The sequence below is a fragment of the Akanthomyces muscarius genome, chromosome 3 (assembly GCF_028009165.1).
Source record: "Akanthomyces muscarius strain Ve6 chromosome 3, whole genome shotgun sequence".
In the NCBI taxonomy this organism is placed as follows: domain Eukaryota; kingdom Fungi; phylum Ascomycota; class Sordariomycetes; order Hypocreales; family Cordycipitaceae; genus Akanthomyces; species Akanthomyces muscarius.
The window spans coordinates 2,505,441-2,525,350 of NC_079243.1; the positions used below are offsets into that span (position 1 = coordinate 2,505,441).

General features: G+C 53.2%; 4 protein-coding genes across 4 annotated transcripts; 1 reads left to right on the forward strand and 3 right to left on the reverse strand.

The window, feature by feature from the left end:
• Positions 1 to 184: 184 nt before the first annotated feature.
• Positions 185 to 7,713, reverse strand: LMH87_002169 (uncharacterized protein; the record flags this gene model as incomplete). The annotated part of the gene is made up of 5 exons (XM_056193578.1): positions 185 to 3,373; positions 3,424 to 6,028; positions 6,082 to 6,365; positions 6,420 to 7,072; positions 7,134 to 7,713. 5 exons carry the CDS (start codon positions 7,711 to 7,713, stop codon positions 185 to 187), a joined length of 7,311 nt encoding a protein of 2,436 aa, XP_056050602.1.
• A 483-nt stretch (positions 7,714 to 8,196) lies between these two features.
• On the reverse strand, positions 8,197 to 10,359 carry LMH87_002170 (uncharacterized protein; the record flags this gene model as incomplete). Its single annotated transcript, XM_056193579.1, has 1 exon — positions 8,197 to 10,359. The coding sequence occupies one exon, from the start codon at positions 10,357 to 10,359 to the stop codon at positions 8,197 to 8,199; it is 2,163 nt and encodes a 720-aa protein (XP_056050603.1).
• An 895-nt stretch (positions 10,360 to 11,254) lies between these two features.
• LMH87_002171 (uncharacterized protein) lies at positions 11,255 to 12,078 on the forward strand (the record flags this gene model as incomplete). The annotated part of the gene is made up of 3 exons (XM_056193580.1): positions 11,255 to 11,362; positions 11,440 to 11,614; positions 11,678 to 12,078. The coding sequence occupies 3 exons, from the start codon at positions 11,255 to 11,257 to the stop codon at positions 12,076 to 12,078; spliced, it is 684 nt and encodes a 227-aa protein (XP_056050604.1).
• A 498-nt stretch (positions 12,079 to 12,576) lies between these two features.
• On the reverse strand, positions 12,577 to 14,353 carry LMH87_002172 (uncharacterized protein; the record flags this gene model as incomplete). The annotated part of the gene is made up of 3 exons (XM_056193581.1): positions 12,577 to 12,643; positions 12,698 to 14,015; positions 14,089 to 14,353. The coding sequence occupies 3 exons, from the start codon at positions 14,351 to 14,353 to the stop codon at positions 12,577 to 12,579; spliced, it is 1,650 nt and encodes a 549-aa protein (XP_056050605.1).
• Positions 14,354 to 19,910: the final 5,557 nt, after the last annotated feature.

Consider the following 19,910-nt stretch of genomic DNA (forward strand, 5'->3'; position numbering starts at 1 on the left):
TTGGAAAAGGAATTACACGATACCCCATGACAGCACAACAAGATTGATTTGACAAAGAGTCGGATAATTGACAGATAAAGTTTTGATGTTTTAAACGCCACCCAATGTACTATGTATTCCCAAGATACGCCTCAGAAACAAAATACACACTAGTAATATACACGAATATTCATTCGTCTTGTTCTCACAGAAATGGACACCATCCAATATACATGGCCGTCAAATTTCTCGGATCGACAGCTTGTTTAATGAGCTCCTCCACTTGACCCTCCACAGACAACGGAATGCTTTCATTCGGAAGCAGACCCTTGACCTTTCTCTTAATACTATCCACCACGCTCTGCGGCTGCAACTTCACTGCCGCATCGCTCTTCCTAGACCTCTTCTCCTTTTGCAGATCCAGCGTCGGATCATAAATAAACGACTCCAAAATCGTCATGAGCGTCTCTTCTTGCTGTCGCAAGATGCTTAGCGTGAGCTCGGACGACTTGCGAAACGGCCCTTCGTAGCCGTATATGCCCATGGCGGCTACCATGTTGTGCGTTAGCCGGAACGGCACTCGTTCCGGCTTGGCAAACGTCAAGCCCTTGTCGAATAGGCAGTTAAAGTCCACGTGGAAAATTCCGCCGTTGCCCTCTTCCAGATTGACATTTTCGCCATGCCGGTCGCCAAGACCTAGGATGGTGCCAACCATGGACATGACGGCGCAGGAGCGTGTATACCGAAGCCTTGCCGCGAACCACGCGGATGGGTTTGGGAACTGCTGGATGAACCAGAGTGGCAACAGAGGCGGGAATCGGCCCAGCACGTCATCCGTAAAGATTCGTATCTTGCTTTCCGAGGACGATGCTTCGTCCATGAGTTGCTTCAGCGCCATATAATCCGGGTGGATTTTTTGCGAGGAGTATAGCGTGAGCAGCGTGTCACGCATCGTCTTGATGCCGGGCACCCATTCAATGATTCCACATTCTTCATTCAGAGGCACGACGGCATAGGTCCGGATATACAGCTGTCTCCGACTCGACTCGGCGTCTCGCTTCAGCGACCGGTTGATCATGCTGTTGAACTCCATCAGCCGCTGATCGGTTCTCAAGTCGTCCTTGGGTTTGATGAGCAGCATGTAAATCTTCCCATCGCTGCCACGAGCCGTGAGTCGACGCGGCTTCGCGAGCGAGCTCAGCACCAGAACATCGTCCAAGAAGCAGTCAATCGTAACAACATCGCGCGAGAACGGTCTGTGATTCTTGTAATACTCCGAAGCAGTGGGCAGCGCGGCAGTCAGTGTGCCTTCTACCGGAACGACAAGAGGACAAGGGGTGCACTTGTGATTGAATCGCAAGTCTCGCGAGAGGCTGGCATGCACCGTCTTGTTGCCGTGAAAATCACCATTGGTGCACGCGAAAAGTAGCTGTTCGGCGAGCTTTTCTGCATAGCGCAGAAGCTGCTTGAGATCATAGGTTGAGCCTTCCACTTTTCGAGATGTGCCTCGCAGCGTCTGCAATATCTGCGTCCCTCGCGTTCGTCGCTCTCCTGCCTGCTTCGTAGTCATGACGCCGATGACGCTCCATAGCGCCTGCTGCGGGTAGCTTTGGACGACTTTGATGATGATGTGCGTGAGTCGCTCAAAGACGTTGACATTGTGATGAGCGATGCGAGCGACAATCTGCGGTAGGGCCGAGTAGAAGATGTAGGCTGGCAGCCTCTTGATGTACTTGTCGAGAAAGGCGTGCAGCAAGTTCAGCTGTTCTACACGGCGTTTGTGAAGTTCGCGCGACAGTGACGCCTTTCCTTCGGGAGCTCTGTCAAGCTGGGCACCTAGATCAAGCCATAGCGTCAAGATTCTTGGTAGCGTCTGGTAAAGATATTTGGTTCCAAAATTGAGAGACCTGAGGTAGTTTTCAATTACCAGTCTTGCAATCTCTCCCGTGACATAGTTGTCGCTCTGGTCATCAACCTTGAGGGGCTTCTCAGACTCTAGGATCTTCTTGTAATGGCGGCCAAGGTAATAGTGGCCCTTTTCCCACATTGAGTGAGTCTTTGGTGGTTGTTGATACTTTTCACGCAGTGCTACTGCGTGCGTCTGTCCAGAGGTATCAAGCCACTTTGCCAGAAGCAACTGTGCGCGCGCTGTTAAGAGTTTCTGCTGCGGGCTGAGTTTACTAGAGCTTGCCGTGATGGAAGCCCCAGTCTGCGTCATGAAACGGTTGCGCTCAATGGCGCCTTGGAGCATCTGAATTGCCTGCCGACGATGAGAGTCTTTCCAAAGAAGTTTTGCGTTTTCGATCGTTGACGAGTCGTCTCCTAATTGCGAGGCCCGGAGAACAGCGTTGAATGACTGGTGAGTAGCGTCCGTCTTTCTGGCTAAGCGAGCACTGGTGAGCCAAAGAGCGGAAATGTCAAGATCGGAGAACTTTGGTCGCATGAGCTCCATTGCGGCTCTTCGAATCCCAAGAATGTACTGCTTATCATAGAAGTAGGCTCCTATGATATCTAGACGATTGTCCAGCAAAGTGAGAGCCTGTTTCCGATCATCTTCTCTATCAGATTTCAGATTGATGATGACTTCTAGATCAGCAAGAACGTGGCACTTCAGCAGAGAATCGTGAGCTGCTTGCAGCGACGAGGTTGCAGACGTAGTCATTGACGTAGAAATCTTTTCCCGCATCCCTTGCACTGTCCGAGCCAGGTTCGCGTGATCTGTTTTCTTGTAAAGAGACGAAAAGACTGATGCAAGGGACATGTTGAAGTCCTGGGTCAAATCGCCTTGGAACCGTTCGATGAACTTTCCAAGGCTTTCCCAGCGGCCAGTGACCCAAGCTGCTTCGACAGCGTACGGCATAATTTTCGTATCGCTTGGCGAATCAGTAAACATTGACTCAACGTTCTTAAGAAGCACGTCATATTGACCAGCTTGTTGAAGGCAGCTCAGCAGCTCGACCTGCACGTCGATATTGTCAGGTTTTTCCGCCAACTGAATCTCATACCACGTCTGCGCCGCCGTCCATCGGCCTGCTTTCTTGTGGCCCAGTATTTGCTGGTTGATGTCCAGGGCATGAAGATGTGCAGATATTCCTGCCAAGCCATCCGGTTCATCTATATTGGCATAGATATCTTGCAGTCGCTCTAGCATACGGTCGCGATCGCCAGGCTCTCGCTTCTGCTGCTCCATTTTCTGGACGTGCTGCTCCAAATGGAATAAGGCGCGCGCATACTCGTTACAGTCAGTTGCACGCTGCGAGATGAGTTCAGCCGGAATGCTGTCCAGAATGCCCTGAATATTGGCGATTTGCTCTTTTTTCTCTGACGACAGTTTGCCCGAAGACTTCTTGCCATGCACCCAGCGCATGGCGTAGTCAAGGACCCGGAACACAGCCTGCAAAAACGTCAGTAAGCATCAATCGGGTTGAGCCTGGCTTGACTCACATGACAGTAGCGCTTGAATTCTTCCTTTTCAGCATACGAAGCATCTTCTGATGGACTGTACTCGAGAATGCTCGTGAGCTCATGGAGAATCTGATCTTTGTCTTGATTCGTGCTTTTCGATCCAAGAAGAACATGGAGCACAAGATATGGCAGCAAGAATTCAGCCGTCGATAAGTCTTTGACTCGAATTACGCGCGATAAGGGTTCGAAAAGCATATCGGCATGGGGATGCTGCCCGTTGCGCAGGAGCTCAATGACAAATGAGCGAAGCCAGTTGCCGTAGGGCTTCGCGGGATTGAAGATTGGATATTCCACCTTGACGGGCAACATGGGAGCGACCATGTACTTGGAGGTGAGGAACGGCGTGACAACTTCGCGCACATTCTCTGGCAGAGCGATCCATTTTCGGTAAATATCATTCCCTGCGACACCACCAGTATTTTGCATCGCAATAGAGGCTTTGATCTCGAACCTGTCGAGAAGCTCCTGCATAGCAAAACACAGAAATCCTTGGAGGCGAGTGTCCGTAGCAGAAAGAAACGCTGGCACCAGAATCTCTTCCAAGAGAAAGAGTGCGAAATCGGTAGTCTCCTGGAAGCTTTCAAAGTTGTCCAAGATGACGATAGACCGCTGTTCGCGGACCGTTTCAACTTGGTTCGAGTCCAAGCAACCGATCAAGCCCATGGACTCGACGCACAGGCGGCTGATGCTTCCATGGAGATTGTTGTACCTGCAAGTGCAATCTAGCAAGGCGCGCATTAGGGTTGTTACAACGCTATCAGTCTGCGAAACGTTGGAGGTGAAGAGAGCGCTCTGGTTTGCCCGAAGATACGGCACAAGCTCGTTCAGAGCTTGCTGCACAACACCCGAATTTTCATGGCGAAGTCTTGTGGCAAAAATGGGGAGCAGCTCTTCTGGGAGCAATTTAGGTCGAAGAGCTCGCAGCTTCGCCTCCAACTTGGACAAGGCAGCGATTCCCTCAAAAGAGGGCAAGCTGCTAATGTTGTTCTCAACGATGGCTCCGTGATGGTCCAGCAGAAATGATACAATATTACTGGCAGTCTCGGTCGAGAAGGCGCTGAAGTTTGGCCAGTAGTGCTTTACAATGAAGAATGTTGTCTCCAGAAGCGCCTCGACATCCTCCTCCTCAAAGTTCATCAACATGGAGGCCCAGCAAGATAGTGAAATGTCTCTGAGCGGTTCTTGCGCCAGTGCTGCGAGGAGACAGGCGGATATTTGCGGCCGAGCAATGCGCGCATGCGATTGACAGAGATTGATCATTTCTTCCAAGGCTCGAATGCAGTTGCGCTGCTCCATCTCACCGGGATGCATCATTGCCGGATCATTGATGACATCTGTCAGGCGAGCCATCAGGCCTAGAATATGCGACTGCAGAAATTTTCCAATCATGTTCCCTTTCTTGATCTTCTTTGTATCAGGGCTTGCACTCAAGATGCTGGTTGCCATCCACCGAAGAGCTTCGGTAATGGTTTGTTTTCTTGCACCATCTGCTTGTCCGGCGGCTTTCAAGAGCTCAATCGCAATCAAAACAGGTTCAATCTGTAGCAGCTCGACAATTGGCCGGTCATGTAAATGGAGTCCAACGTCATTCAGACGAGACCTGACAAAGCTCTCGATGTTGTCGGTTTCTTGAATCATGAGAAGCGATAGGATGGCCGCCAAATTCGCATTGTCCATCAGCGGCTGCCAAGCCATGTTTTCTCGCCGTGCTTCGGCAAACTTCTGAATTACTTCTGTGCGCTTGTCCAAGACCAGCCAGGGAAGTGCATGCGTTTGAATGAGCAGCAACAGTTCATTCACAGATATTTGGAGGAGCTCTGCTATCGCTCTGCTCCGTTGTGGTCTGTGAACCATGTCTTTGGTCGCCATGTAAGCCAGGCTTTTCCAGTAAGGTTCGAGCAGGCGGCGTGGCGTAGTGCTGCGCGATTCGGCCAGGTTCAAAAGTTCGTTAAAAGCGACAGCAGCCTCAAAACTGTTGCTGCTGCCGAGATACTCCAGAAGTTTAATCAGTACGAGATTGAGCTCATTCTCTGGCATCACTCTGCCAAGCTGGCCCCAGACCATGATCCGAGATTCAATAAGATGCGTTTGGTCATTGTCCGATACTGAACGTAACAGGGCAATTGTGTTTTTACGGTTTCTCGAAAGCAAGCCGTCATCGATAGAAAGCGTTGCCTTGGGCGGCACAAAGGTAACGAGCACTCTGCCTGCTGCAATGCGCAGTTCTCGGATTGAGCTATTCAGCGATTGCAGACACCACTGGCCTAAGGTAGAGGTTTCCAAGTTCAAAAAAGTAGAGTCCTCACAGTGGAGAACAATCCGGCGCAAAGCAAGCATGGCAGCGACTCGTGGTCGGCGGGATTCTAGAAAACTCGTTTGGCGGATCAATTCAGCAAACGTGGACCGGATGCTAGTTTTGATACGATGCACCTCTATCCCGTTTTGGGTTGAAGCTTTGCCAGAACAAATGGCACACTGTCTTTCTCCGACGTCACAAAGCTGATTATCAACAACGCAGCACAACTTTGACATCATGTCAATAGCTAGGCATCTTGTGGCATCATTCAACGTGTCCAACGCATCTCTATCAAATATTAGTGAATGATACGATTGATTGATTGATTAGGGAACACTTGCAAGATACGAGGCGAATCAAGTTCTTCCTCATTGGTAGGTGCATCCAGTTCCAGAGCGGCGAATAGACTATCTACTGCCTGCGAAGTAGTGCTCTCCTCAGATGGCTCATTCAATTTTCGTCTTTTTGTTGCGTTGGATTGTCCATTCGGCTGTTCATGTGATAGACGCATGCTTTCGACAGAGCGCCTTAATTCTGCGTGCTGAAATAGCGATGGATGTATTGAGGATGGCAGCGTCTGAAGCGGCTCCAGGTTGACTACTTCGCGCAGAAGAAGAGCACATCTCTGTCATTTGTCAGAATTACTTTCATCCCACCAGAGCAACGCATGTTTTCTTACCCAGACGTCGCTTTCTTCTCCGAGCGCAGGATACTGCGCCGGCAATAAAGAAAGCTCATTGACCAGTTTTGACGCCGCCAGGCGACCGATTGTTGGCGACTGCAGCGCCGCTTGAGCAATAGTAACCAGCGCAAGACAATAGCTAGCCCTGGCCTCATCCCCCGCACCGTCCGAGTCGGCCAGTTCTTCCGGCGCAGACACCATTTCACTGCACAGCAAAACCAGCGTCGTGCAGGCCTTGTTCTTCGTAGTCATCGCAACTGCGTGGTCACCTTTGGCTGCCTTGGCCACATCTACCGCCATGTTGATCAGCGGCAAGGGCGACTTCTTCTCATTGCCTTGGAGTCGCTTTTGCGCCGACCATAGGTCCAGCCACGAATCGAGCAGCCAAGGCCCAGTCTCAGACATGGGCGCAACCGACGAAAACGCAGAGTCTTGGCATATCAGAGGATAGGCAAGGACCCGCGCCAAGCTATGCGCCTGCGAGAGTGCTTGGCCAGCGAGTTTGATGCGGTATGTCAGCGAGACGGATGGCGTTGTAGTCGGTCCTCCCAGCACTTGGTCCAGGACGTGCGGCGGCGGTAGTTCTATAGTAATCGGTGCGTTCTTTTTCGAAATATCGATCGACGGTGATTGGAGTTTCTCAATGAGGCCTAATCGTTATCAACATTTTAGCCAATGCGTACAGACGTTTGCTGCGGCAACATCACGTACCCGTCAAGCAGCCACGATAAAACACCGTCAGCGGCCCAATCATGGGCCACAGCTTTGACATGCGCGCCACCGTCAGCAGCAGGTACTGCAAGAAGCCCTCAATCGCGCTCTCGAGCTCCGCGCACTTGGGGTGGCCCAGCATGCGCAGCCACTGCGGCAGCAGCCAGGCCCAAAGGGGCTCGCTGCCGCGGAACAGCAGGCCGTGCGTCGCCGACGCGTAGCAAAGCACCGCCGGCGTCTCGTTGATGGTGAAGCGCAGAAAGTTCAACGCCTTGAGCGCCTCGGCGCGCACGTGCGGCTGGTTGAGCAGCGGGTCGTCGAGGCGGATGGCATCGAGCACCACGCGGCAGTAGACGTAGACGAGCATGTGGTTGTGCTCGGTGCGCTGCGCCGGCGTCCGCAGCAGCTCCGGCTGGTCCTTGACGCGCTGTATCACGGCGAACAGGCCCTTGAGCTCGGCGTTGTCGTCGGAGCGCGCCGACTTGGACGAGGCGGAAATGTTCTCGACGAGCTGCGCAGCGAGGGTGGATGGTGGCGGACCGCCACCACCGTTGCCGCCTACGTCGGCGAGGCCGGCCATCGTGTATGGTGGCTGTGTCGTTGCCAATTCCCCATCACAGGGAAGGCGTTCTGTAGTACTATGTCGGGAAACTCTTGTGTAATTTACTTCGGCATTGACGTCGTGGGAATGGGCTTTGGACACTTGCGTTGTCGCCTAGAGCGTGCCACTATTTTGTGGTGGGTCGCGGGAGACGCGACGGCTTCAACTGGGAACGCTCCCCAGGCAACGCGCAGTCACGTGGAGAAGATAAAGTGCTTTGACTTGCAAGGCTGTCAGTGTTTTCGGTCACCATGGCACATGGAAAAGGCGCATGGCTTGAGCCATTTTAAATTCTAGTTGATAATTTGCATTTCTTCTTCTAAATCTGAGAAACCGTTGCGCAGTATTCAACTTGACATAATTCGTCCCAAATGAAACCTATATACACACATGCAGAATGCCCTCAAACGCCGTAGCTTTATAGTCTTGACATGTTTAGTTTTTTTAATCGTTCCGTTGCTCTTACTCTTCCGTCTTGGCCTCTTCCTCAAAGAGAACCAGGATAGTGCCAGCCTTGCAAATATCACCCTCCTTGTGGGCAAGTTTCTTAATGACACCATCCTGAGGAGAGCGGATGACAGTCTCCATCTTCATGGACTCAATAACGACAAGAGGGGTACCCTTCTTGACAGTCTGGCCCTCTTCGACCTCGTTCTTGAGAATCTTGCAGGGCATGGGAGCGGCAACAGAGGCAGAAATCTCCTTCAGGCCGAGGGCCTTTTCGTACCACTGGGGGGGCAGAAGAGACAGCTCAGTCTTAATACCATGTTGAAAGATGGTCACTTTGGTGTCGTTGCCGTCCTCCTTGGGAACGACGGTAGAGTGGATACGCTCATGAGAGAACAGCGAGTTGACCTTAGTCACGGCCTCCTCGGTGGTGCGCTTGGCGGAGACATTGGCAAAGACCTCAGGGGCCTCCTGCCCTTTGCGGCTGATGGAAACGGTGTACAGGTCGTGTCCGGTCTGAGCGACACTGGCCTCAACAATCTCGCCCTCGTTGGCGCTGTAGCCGTCAAGGACCTTGAAAGCAAGCTTGCGTTCGCTAGTAGCATTAGGAGCGCCAAAGCCCAGAGAAAGGCCATGGGGACCAGGCTCGTTGGCCTGGAAGCTCAGAACACCGAGAGCAGCCTGGGCAAAGACTTCACCCTTGATGTGTCTGGGCTTGAAGAGCTCATCTCTCCACTTCTCAATGAAACCAGTCTCGACGTCACCCGCGATGAAAGCAGGCGACTCGCACAGACGCTTCAGGAACTCAACGTTGGTGCTGAGGCCGACAATCTCGAATTTGCGGAGAGCAGCGGCGAGCTTAGCGATGGCAGTCTCGCGAGTATCACCACGGACGATCAGCTTGGCAATCATACCATCGTAAGCCTCCGAGACTACACTGCCGGAGCCGAAACCCCAGTCCAGACGGACATCTTCATCGCCCTTCAGGCTCTCGGCCAGGACGGCGTGGACAAGCTTGCCAGAGTCGGGCATGAAGCCCTTTTCAGGGTTCTCGGCGTAGACACGGGCCTCGATGGCGGCACCACGCTGTGCCATTTGCTCCTCAACCTGAGCTTGGTCGAGAGGAAGCTTCTCACCAGCAGCAATGCGGAATTGCCACTCAACAAGATCGACGCCGGTAACCATCTCTGTGACGGGGTGCTCGACCTGCAGACGGGTGTTCATCTCCATGAAATAGAACTTGCCGCTGTCCTTGTCGAGGATGAATTCGACAGTGCCAGCGCCGACGTAGCCGACAGCAGAGGCAGCCATGCGGGCCTTGTTCCAGAGATCCTGCTGGGTAACACTGTCCAGATCGGGCGCGGGAGATTCTTCGAGCACCTTTTGGTGCCTGCGCTGGACACTACAGTCACGCTCACCGAGGGCGACCGTGTTGCCGTGCTTGTCGGCAAAGACCTGGACCTCGACGTGACGAGGGCGGACAATGTACTTTTCGACCAGCATAACCTCACCACCCTCGCCAAACGATGCCTTGGCCTCAGCACGGGCACTCCGGAGCTGGGTCATGAACTCGTCCTCGGTCATGACAATGCGCATACCCTTGCCACCACCACCACGGACACTCTTCAGCAGCACCGGGAAGGTGACGTTCTTGGCGTGCTCCAGAAGCTGCTGCTCGCCCTGATCGGAGCCGTGGTAGCCGGGCACGCAGGGAACATTAGCGGCGTTCATGATCTCCTTGGATCGGGCCTTGTCACCCATGTCAGTCATGGCCGAAGGAGGGGGTCCGATGAAGACGATGCCCTCCTGCTCGCAGCGCTCGGCAAACTGAGGGTTCTCAGACAGGAAGCCGTAACCGGGGTGCAGCGCCTGGATGCCGTTCTTCTTGGCCAGGGTGATGATCTTCTCGCCGTCGAGGTAACCCTTGGCAGGGCCGAGGCCGAGCGACTGGAAGCCCGTGTTGGCGTGCCACGAGTGGGCGTCGACATCGGTGTACACGGTGGTGGCGCGGATGCCCATGCGCTCCGCCGTCTTGTTGATTCGGATGGCAATCTCGCCACGGTTGGCAATCAGGACAGACTGGATGGCGGTCGTCTTGGGGACGCCGGAGGCGGCCGTGGAGGCATATCGAGGGAGGGGCCGCAGCGCGAGACGCCGATTAGCCCGGAGGGAACGCATGGCTCAGGTTTGTGATGGTAAACAGAGAGAGAAAAGACGAGGCGCAGAGGTATGGTTTAGGAAACAAAAAAATAAACCACCAGATCAGGCACACGTTATGATTCCCCAAAGAAATCTCAAGCAATGGCTCGGTCGGGGGAGGTGAGAAAAGTGAGGAAGGGGAGAAAAATGTCTAGACTGTCGAAGATGCCGTCCGCGACCAGCAATGGAGAGGCTACAACAGCTAAAGCCGTCCGTGGGGAGCCGAAAGTAGCCGTTTCCAGCAGGCACACCAGGGTCGTGTGACGTCTGCCGAACAGCGCTGCTGGGCCAGAAATGCGCTGGGCCGTCTTGTGCCGCGCCCCGGCAACCCGCTAGATTTTACCCCGGATTGAGGGCATTTAGGCCGAAGCAGCGCTGGCTTTTAGCGCGACTGGCCCTGTAAGACATCTTTTCCAAGGAGCACTGTGCCTGAGGTATGTAGCCATGCGACGGGCTGCGCGGTAGGCCTAGAACAAATATTTATGACTCAATCATGTTATGTGCATCTGTTGAATAAGACAGGATTTATTTTATTTCATGTTTTCAGGGTCCTCATAGGTGCTGGACAAGTACTCGTAAATGGTTCAAGCGACAAGGCACTTTTTTCTTCAGACGCCGCAGCACCAGCCACAGGTAGGTAGGTAGTTGGTAGGTAGGTGGCCAGCCACTGTTCCAGGTATCCCCCCATCCACCTCTGCCAGAGCTTATCCATCCGCGATAGGCTTAGCTGGCAGCGGGGTCGTCGTCCCATCTGCCGCCGCCCGACTCTTCAGCTTCACTCAGCCAATTCAGTACAACTGCCATTGGCCCGCCGCAGCACCGCCTCCCACCACCACACGCGCGCAACTTGCACAAGACACCGCCGTCCAGAGTCATGGACAAGATACCACTCAACTACGAAGCCTCCGAGGGCGACACCAACAAGCAAGTCACCAGCACACTGCCCCAAGAGGTCGTGCAGTGTCTGGAGAATGCCCGGTTTGTATGCGACGCCCAATCTGTCCCGACTCGCCTTACGCTTCGACGCCACAACTAACACATGCTGGGGCTCTGCGATAGCTTCATCTTGCGACATGCACCGACAATGTGCCACAAGTATCCCTGATGAACTACACATATCTCCCGTCGTCGCCGCACTCGTCGGCTCCAGTCATCGTCATGACCACGAACCCCTCCTCTCGCAAAACGACCAACATTGTCGCCAATCCCAATGTCTCCCTGCTCGTACACGACTGTGAGTCAAACTTGTCAACTCCCTCCCGTCTCCCTCACCGATATTCCTAACTCTTGCCGACAGGGGTCTCCCACCGCCCGCACGGCCGACGCCCATCCGGCGGCTCCCCGGAGCCTGCGCCGCCGTCCAGCCTCGCCACCCTGCTCCTCAACCTCAACAGCTCCGCCATGTCCAGCATCAGCGCCACCATAGGAGGTGCCGCGCGTCTGGCCCCCACGGGCTCCGACGAGGAGAAGTTTTACGTCGCGCAGCACCTGGAGAACAACACGTTTGAGGACCCCAACGGCAGCGCCCTCTTCACGCCCGCCGCCACCCACGGTGAGGCCGATACGAGCCGCTTCGTCGCGGGCGAGGACGTGCGCGTCATCGTTGTCGACATCAAGACGGTGCGCATCAGTGACTTCAAGGGCAACGTGCGCGACTGGGCGCTGGTCCCGACGCAGGCCGTCAACGGAGTCGTTTAGAGTAGGGAGGACGGCAGCAATTCTGGCCTCGAGGATTATTACATCATTGTACACGGCGCACAGGACGATTTCGCAATTTCATTATTTGTATTGGGATTAATAACTGGCAAGAATAGGACTCCACTTTGAAAATTCAATTCTCGATGATAATGTCTTATTCATTCTGGATAAAACGCGGTGCTCATACTGAGACGATTCAACCACTTCCACGGACGAATGTCGGGAGATTCAGGGGCAACAGCGTGACGAACGGCAAACAGAAATATGACGCAGGGATAACAGGTCATTTCACACTGAATTGAAGAACATGGCTATAAATTGTATCTTTTGTGCACAAGTAGCAACCGTTTATGAGACTCGAATTATTCTCGCAAAACGCCAACCGCAGCCTGAAACGCCAGAATGTGAAAACAACCCAGGTAGATCACACGCAAACAAACAATGCGATACAATGATGCCAGAAAACGCTAATACACTACAGAATGCGTTGTCAAGAGCTTACAAACGGGCCCATTGAATGACCTCGAGTGCCAGCATGACGAGCATGAGAGTAGAAGGAAGGATCCTGTGCAAATGTTAGTATATGTGTCATGGACCTTGGAGCAGCGCGGTTACGAACCAGATAACATAGCTCTGGAAGAGCAGGCGACCCATGGTCTTCTCATATACGTTGTTGATCTGGCAGATTTGGGCCAGCTGAAGGGCACTGGGAGCGCCAACGAGGAGGAAGCAAACAACGACAAAGATGGGGTCATCGAGGATGCTGACATTGAGATACTTGGCCAGCAGAGCTAGGATCGGCGTCATGATAATGGTAGGGAGCAGCATGCGGCTCAGCAGCGATGCAATGAGGAGCTTGGTGCCGATTTCCTCTTCCTCTAGGTCGATGCTGTCGGGGTTAGCCATTGTGTTGCGGGCGAGGTTGGCGCCGAGGACGACCAGAATGAGGGGCACAGCTACGCCACCGCTAGACTTGATGGCGCTGGTAACGCTGTTCTTGACAAAGGAGCCTTCTTCGAAGAAGAGGCGCTGCAGTGTCGGAACAGAAGCAATGAGTACGGCAATCAACATGGCCCACAGGGGAGGGTTCATGAAGTCCCAGAGAAACTTGTTGATCTTGACGCCAACAAATGAGAGGCCGCGGAGAAGGGACTGGACAGGGCTGGGAAGCGACTTGTAGATGCGGAGGCGAGTATTGTTGATGCTGATTCCGATTCGTGCAAGAGTTTTGCGGATACCCAGTTGAGCTTTGCCCCAGGCACTCGCGGGCGTTTCTTCTTCCTCATGCTCGCCATCTTGAACGTCGGGAATGGCAGCAAAGTCTGGCTGCTGGTGGCCATTGGTTTGCTTCTTCTTCTTGGGCGTGCCCTCGTCTTCAGAGGATCCGTCAACCGACGCACGAGAGGCACCACCAACTGGTGTACGGCCTGGAGGGTTGTAATGGTCGTTGCTATCGGCCTCATCTTCGGTATCGCCCTCGAGGCCTTCGATAAGGAGAGGGGCTTCAGCCACATCGTCACGAAATTGGCCCTCCTCGGCGCGTTCGTCATCGTAGTCGAGATATCGCTCCTTGGGGGCCAACAGTACGTGGTATCCCCAGCTCCACCGTACGAGCTGGCCGAGCTGCTGGAAAATGAGAAGATAGAGTATACCGCGGGCGCCAACCTCGTCGTCGTTATCGCCAGGGATCCTGTCCCAGTGGAGGCCGGCTATCGTCTGCGACAAAGACAGCACGAGAGAAATGGGCAGCGAGTTGGAATTGCCAAAGACGCCCATGGCAATGACGAAGTTGGAGGCGCGGCGGTTGAATCGGAACAGCTTAGCGACAACGACGGCGACGGTCCAGGAGACAAGGGTCTGGACAACGAAGATGGCGGGGATGATGGCGAGATCGCTCAGCTTCTCGGCGCTGAGTTGCGAGGCGAGCTTCGTGAAGACTAGTGGATTAGGGAATGTTAGATGCGGGATGCTCCATATTGGGAGATACTTGAGGGGCACATTTGAACATACTCAGGCATGGTGTGAAGAGCGAGACGTTGAGATTGGCGAGAAACTTTTGCTTATCGGCGTCAAACTGACCGAGTCGTGCAATAATGTAGCCGGGCAAGCTGACGCAAACGACTTCGAGGACGGCCTCAAAAACGAGAAGACATAGATGGGAGAGCGAGGGGGACGTCTGTCCACCACCTTCGGTAAAGACCTTGAGGGGCAACTCGTAGGCGTCGGTGGCCAACTGAGCGAGCCTGTACGGCGATGGCGCGGCGATCGCGTCCATGTAGATGTGAGAGTGATGACGTGTAGCAGTTGAGAGTTGGTGGGAGAGGCGTTTGGCAAGAGAGAAAAAGTAAAGCGATTCTTCGGCGAGGGTGAAAAGAGGAAGAGAGAAATGTGCAACAAAAAGTACGAAGATGATGAAAGGAGCGTCAAGAAAGAGAGGAAATAGAAAAGCAAGCAGGGTCGAAAACTGGAGATGGACGGACGGCCTGGCTAGCCTGGCCTGGTCGAAGCCAAACGGGAGCAAGCCTGAAGTGCGCAGGAAAAATAACCTTAAGTGGAACCGCGCACGCAGATGCGACACTGAGGGCGACACAGCAGGGAGCACCGCCGCCAACTCCCTCCCTGCCCGGCGGCGGGCAAGACGACACGACGACAACGACGGCAGCGCCGCCACCCGCTAGCTGAGTAGCTGGGGCCTTGGAATCGAGCTAAACCTCCTGGCCTCTTTGACTCTTGTGCATCAGTGCGATGCGAGACAAGGCACGTCGGTTGGAGGTGTGGGCGCCGCTAGCAGCCTCTCGGAGGCCTATTTGCGACGCTTCCAGACATTAGCGCCCTGCGTGCGACTCACTACGGCAGTGCCTATCATTCTTTTCTTCTTTTCTGCTTCTTCTTCCTACCAGTACCATCTTTTGCTAACAAGTGACACCTGCAGAAGGAAATAGACGGGTTCTGCTAGCACGAAGAAGCATAGCTCAACGCAGCTCTCCCGGCGCGTTGAACACACAAACATAGTAGCCGCTTATCACAGCGGCTCTCGTACCACCCCAAGTGCCAAGAATCACGCAAACCCAACTGCCACAGAGGAATAAACAGGTATGTGGCGATCACCGTTTGTTCATTGAAACAAGGGGTGCGCATGCCCGTTACCTTGCTGGTTTCGCTGTACCATTACATGCCCCATCCTGGTCAATAGAGAGGCAGCCCATTTCCGTTGCTCCTCTTTGTTACATTGCTTTATTCCCTTGCGCGCATTTTCTGCATTGTATTTATTGCTCGCCTGTGAGAATGACTCGCCCAGCGTAGCCTTGCCAAGTTCAACGACGGGAACCTGCCACTGCCAGCAGCCAAGGCGATGGGAAAAAAGCCACCACCTACGCAGTCATGATGGAAAAATGAACCAATCGATGCGGCCCATTCGCGCATGAGCTCTAGCGCAAGCCACCAGACTGAGCTCTCTCTCCGGACGGGGATGAGCACGTCTGCCACCTGGAAACTTTGTGGTCGCCACTCTAATAATATTGGTCCGGAAACCCACCGTACGATGCTAGCGTTTTGACTCGCCAGGGTGGCTAGTGCTGCCATTATCTGGCCACATATTACGCACGCTGCATGTGTGGCTCTGATTAGGTACAATCTCGTCTTCTGTTATTAATATCGAGTGCTGTCTGCAGGCTTGCTGTCGACAAGTCTCTTGTTGCGGCCGGTATTTCTCTTGGCTGCGACGCATTGAGAATGATACTTTTGCCCGATCGATAAGCGAGCAAAGAAAAAGTCTTGGGGCTTGGTAGAAGGCCTGGTAGATTCTCGTCTCATGTCAAGCTCCTTGGTGAGCATGCCACCACTTCATACCACCACTTTATGAGCCGGGTTTGGGAGCGCCCTGCGAGCGTACCGGTAGTCGCTCTGGGCACGCTGGCGGGCTGGAAAATGTCCGCCTGGTAGTACGCCGTACCAATCCGCGTCTCGGAGGCAACGGTTCATCAGCTCATATGTACCCAGCCCTGGCCTTGTGTTAAACGGCGGTCGTGGGTTGCGTTGCATTTATTGACGCATGATTTTGCTACGTTGCCCGCCGCGCTAACATTGTACCAGCAATGCGATGTGTTTGCGGGGGAAGAGCTATACCTGATGCGATTCATGTTTCGAGCATGGATCTGGCGCGGAAACTGATGGATCAGCAATACTTACCTTGCAAACCTAGCCTGGGCTAGTCAGCTTGTGTCGTTTAGTTTTACTCCGGTGGCCGATCGCAAGTCATTTGATAATGAAAATGGCTGTCAACTGGGTCGGGATACCAGATCAAGATTGGGCAAAGAAAAAGGATCAACTGGCTCAAATAACGGCCAGGATATATTGATGACGCGACACGCCGCCACGATGACGGGCTGACCCTGTGTTGCGGCAGTCATGCACCTCAGCACACCCACTGGTTGATGACCCGGCGAGACATGCAGTCAAAGCCCAGCAGGGCATGCCTCTCGCGCGCCATCTATCTCATTATGCATCCAACTCTATATTCCAACCCCAAGATGAGAGTCATCGTTCACGCAACGAGCCCGCCCCCAACTTTGGAGACATGTCGTGTGCCCCAGCTGGGATGATCGCTAACACGCCCAATGCCTAACAGGTGGGTGTCTCCAGCGTCTTAAGGGTCCACGGGCTTGCGATATGGCCCTACCCCGAATATATAAAACTTGAGGGAGATTCAAGCCTCACAGTATGGGAGCAGTTACTTAGACACAGCACACAGGCTTCGCCGACGGGAGGAAGGGGGTAGGAAAAAAAGGTCTCCTCTGACGAGGTTCACCCGCATTATATGAGCTTGGCGCAGACGGATCTGCTTACCCCGCTGTCTTGGCGGCTTCTTGCATCATATATTCCTCTCGCAACTTGAAATCACTGAAGTTTTCAGGCGGTCTGGTTGTGAGCAGCGTTATAAGAAGCAAACGAGTATGGCTGCATACAGACCAAAGTAACATGGACGGCGCGGCGTTGTGCGGGCCATACAGCGCTACATGTGCTTGGAACGCGTCTCGGCATATGACGGCCTCAAGACCCTCCGGAGGTTTGATTATGGAATGAACTTGTGACGGAAACTTGATTCCTCATGAGTGTACGGAGTAGTTGTCGTGTAAGTGACAAGCTGGGGTCGGGGCGAATGGATCTAAGCCGGCCGTAAAACGACTTCGTCGCGACGACTTTAGTCATAGAAGCGAGGATGCCAACGCACTGATCAAGACATTATACAACGGGGAAATATGCCTCGGCAATATTCATCGATTACTTTTCCATAGATTGTCTGTGTTATTGTCACGTGGTACTGTGGACATGGAGTATCAGTTCGCAGAGGCAGCACTCTGGACTATGTTTCCCGTTCGAGGAGAAAGTTTTTGAGATCCCGACGCCCTCTCCACAACACGTATCTTACATATATATCTCATATAAGTTCTTCAGTCAGTATAGTACAAATATCACTATTTCGTATACGGGCTGTGCATTTGGGATATGGACTGGATGTGCCACCACCATTTCTGCAACTGACGTGCTAACTGACAGCATTCGAGGCGCTTGGGACCATCTCAAGCTCAATGACGGCCTCTGCACAACCCCTCTTGTGCGAGGCATTCCTGCAGGAGATCAGGTTCTCCCTTTTTTTGCAATATCACAAAAAGGAATTGGTTTTGCAGTGGGTGGCGAGTTGAAAATTGTATGCACCCGTAATATACACAGAACGGCGCGTTGGGATATATGAGGCACCGTTTTGACTGCGATTGGGCACATACGCGTCAACAGCGGCAGGTTTGTCAAAGCTACAGATATACCATTATAGCCGTCGATGCGCATATGTGGTAGAATAACATCAATGTCTTTATATCGCTTTCGTGGTGCAACCCGAAGCTCGTCCATACGATCACAGGCTAGTAGCTGTGCATCTACCTTGAGGGCCTTGCACAAGCTCTCACTTGTGCGAGTTTCCGAATGGCACTACCTTCTATACCGTGCAATGGTATATACTGCACGGAGAGAATGAAGACAAGATTGTTGCATCCCTCCAATATTTGTTTTCTGCGTATTGCATCAGCGCCTGGACCGCAGATTGCTGGCTGGCCCAAAGGCAGCCTTCACTTGCTAAGCTATCTCCGTAGGGCATAGCTCGAGAGATACATTATGTACTTTTCAAAGCCCCTTATTTGCATAGTACGTGTTTCTACCAACTTTCAGCGTGGCACCTCTGCTTGGCCTCAGCTACAAGAGGAGAGCTAGTGAGGTGCTGCGGCGATAACGCGAACACTGGCACTTTGCACGTGTTTTGCACAATTGCCGGAGCTAACGCATTCTTTTTCGATTATCGAATCAAAAAGTCACTGAAAAAACACGGTTCATTGTAGGCAGTTCTGCAGAAAAGTGAGGTGTCATGATTGGTTCTGGAGAGATGCGACGAGCGCTAAGCCACGCGATGACGTAGAGGACATCTGTGATGGGCATGCACAATGCTAGAGAGGGCGAGTGCGCGCGAAGGGGGAAAGGAGCAACGTCTATGACTTGATGATGTACACAGACTGAAGTAAAAAGTACGACATTAAAGGAAGAATACTAGTATCCTTGGATGTTCGCCCAAGGCATCTTGTAATACGAAGAGCAATCTCGTACAAGGAAATTGCAGGACGAGCCACGTCCCACATGAGGCTTGGGAGAGTTTGCAGTGGCTGATGAAGAGCGCTGGCGGTGCCTGGCGCTACCAATTGCGAGCTACCAGTACACCCACTGTACATGAGCACATGGGGGCCTGGCACGCCTGGGTAGGTTCCTAGATGGACTTGGTGAAAGACAGGCACACAGGCAACTGGCAGTGAGGGGAAGATGCGAGTCACTGTCACAGCCTCAGACATTTCTGCTTTGCAGTGAACACAGTCAGTGTCAGTGTCAGTCACCACATGGGTGCCCCTCCAACTTGCAGGGAATGGTTATGGTGACTGATGATGATTACCTACCTAGCGGAATCCCCGATGGGCACAGATGACCCCAACCCCGACGGCCATCGCCGCTAAAGCACCGCCAAACGCACTAAATGCCTGTGGCAGAGCGCTAAACAGCACTCTAAGCCCATTGCTGCCCGCTAACTTCCCGCTGCGCCCAATACCCAGGTACCTTACCAACCTACCTGGGTACTCCGGTCCGCCCCTCCAGGCTCAGGCTCAGGCTCCTTCCTCTCCAAGAAAGCCCCTCATCAATCAATTAATGGGACAGGGTGACATTTCATGGCCGCAAAGTCCATTCTTTTTTTTATTCTATCTCTTTTTTTTTCTTCCTGACTACTATGCTCCTTCTTTGAAATCTCCTTTCTTCTCTCCAATTCTACAACCCACGTCAGGCACCCAACAGTCGCAAAACGTATAATAAACTCGCACCCAAAACGCCGTTTTTACTTTCCGTCCCTGCCGAGACGAGACGACGACTGAGGAAAATATTTCCGTTGCTGCCCAGAGCGCACTTTCAGAAGCCCAGCCCAACCATTGCGACCAATTCGTATTTCGCGTCCTGCCTTTTGCCTCCCACGATCCGAATCGACCGCGTCCTCACCACCAGCTTTTATTCGCACACCATCCAGAAAATATACGAGTCGCCAAAGCCAAAGCCATCACCACATGCCGCCGCGCTAGCTAACGGAGGACTTTGTGCCCTCCCCGTTCTCTTTCATTTTTTTGCGCAATCGCGTCTTGTGGTTGTGCTTATACCCCGCATTCGAAATCGTTGCTCTCTTTTTTCTCGGCTCGCAGCCCACCGGTAGGAACGAGCACAAGTAGTACGATACAACGAAGATATCGAAAGAC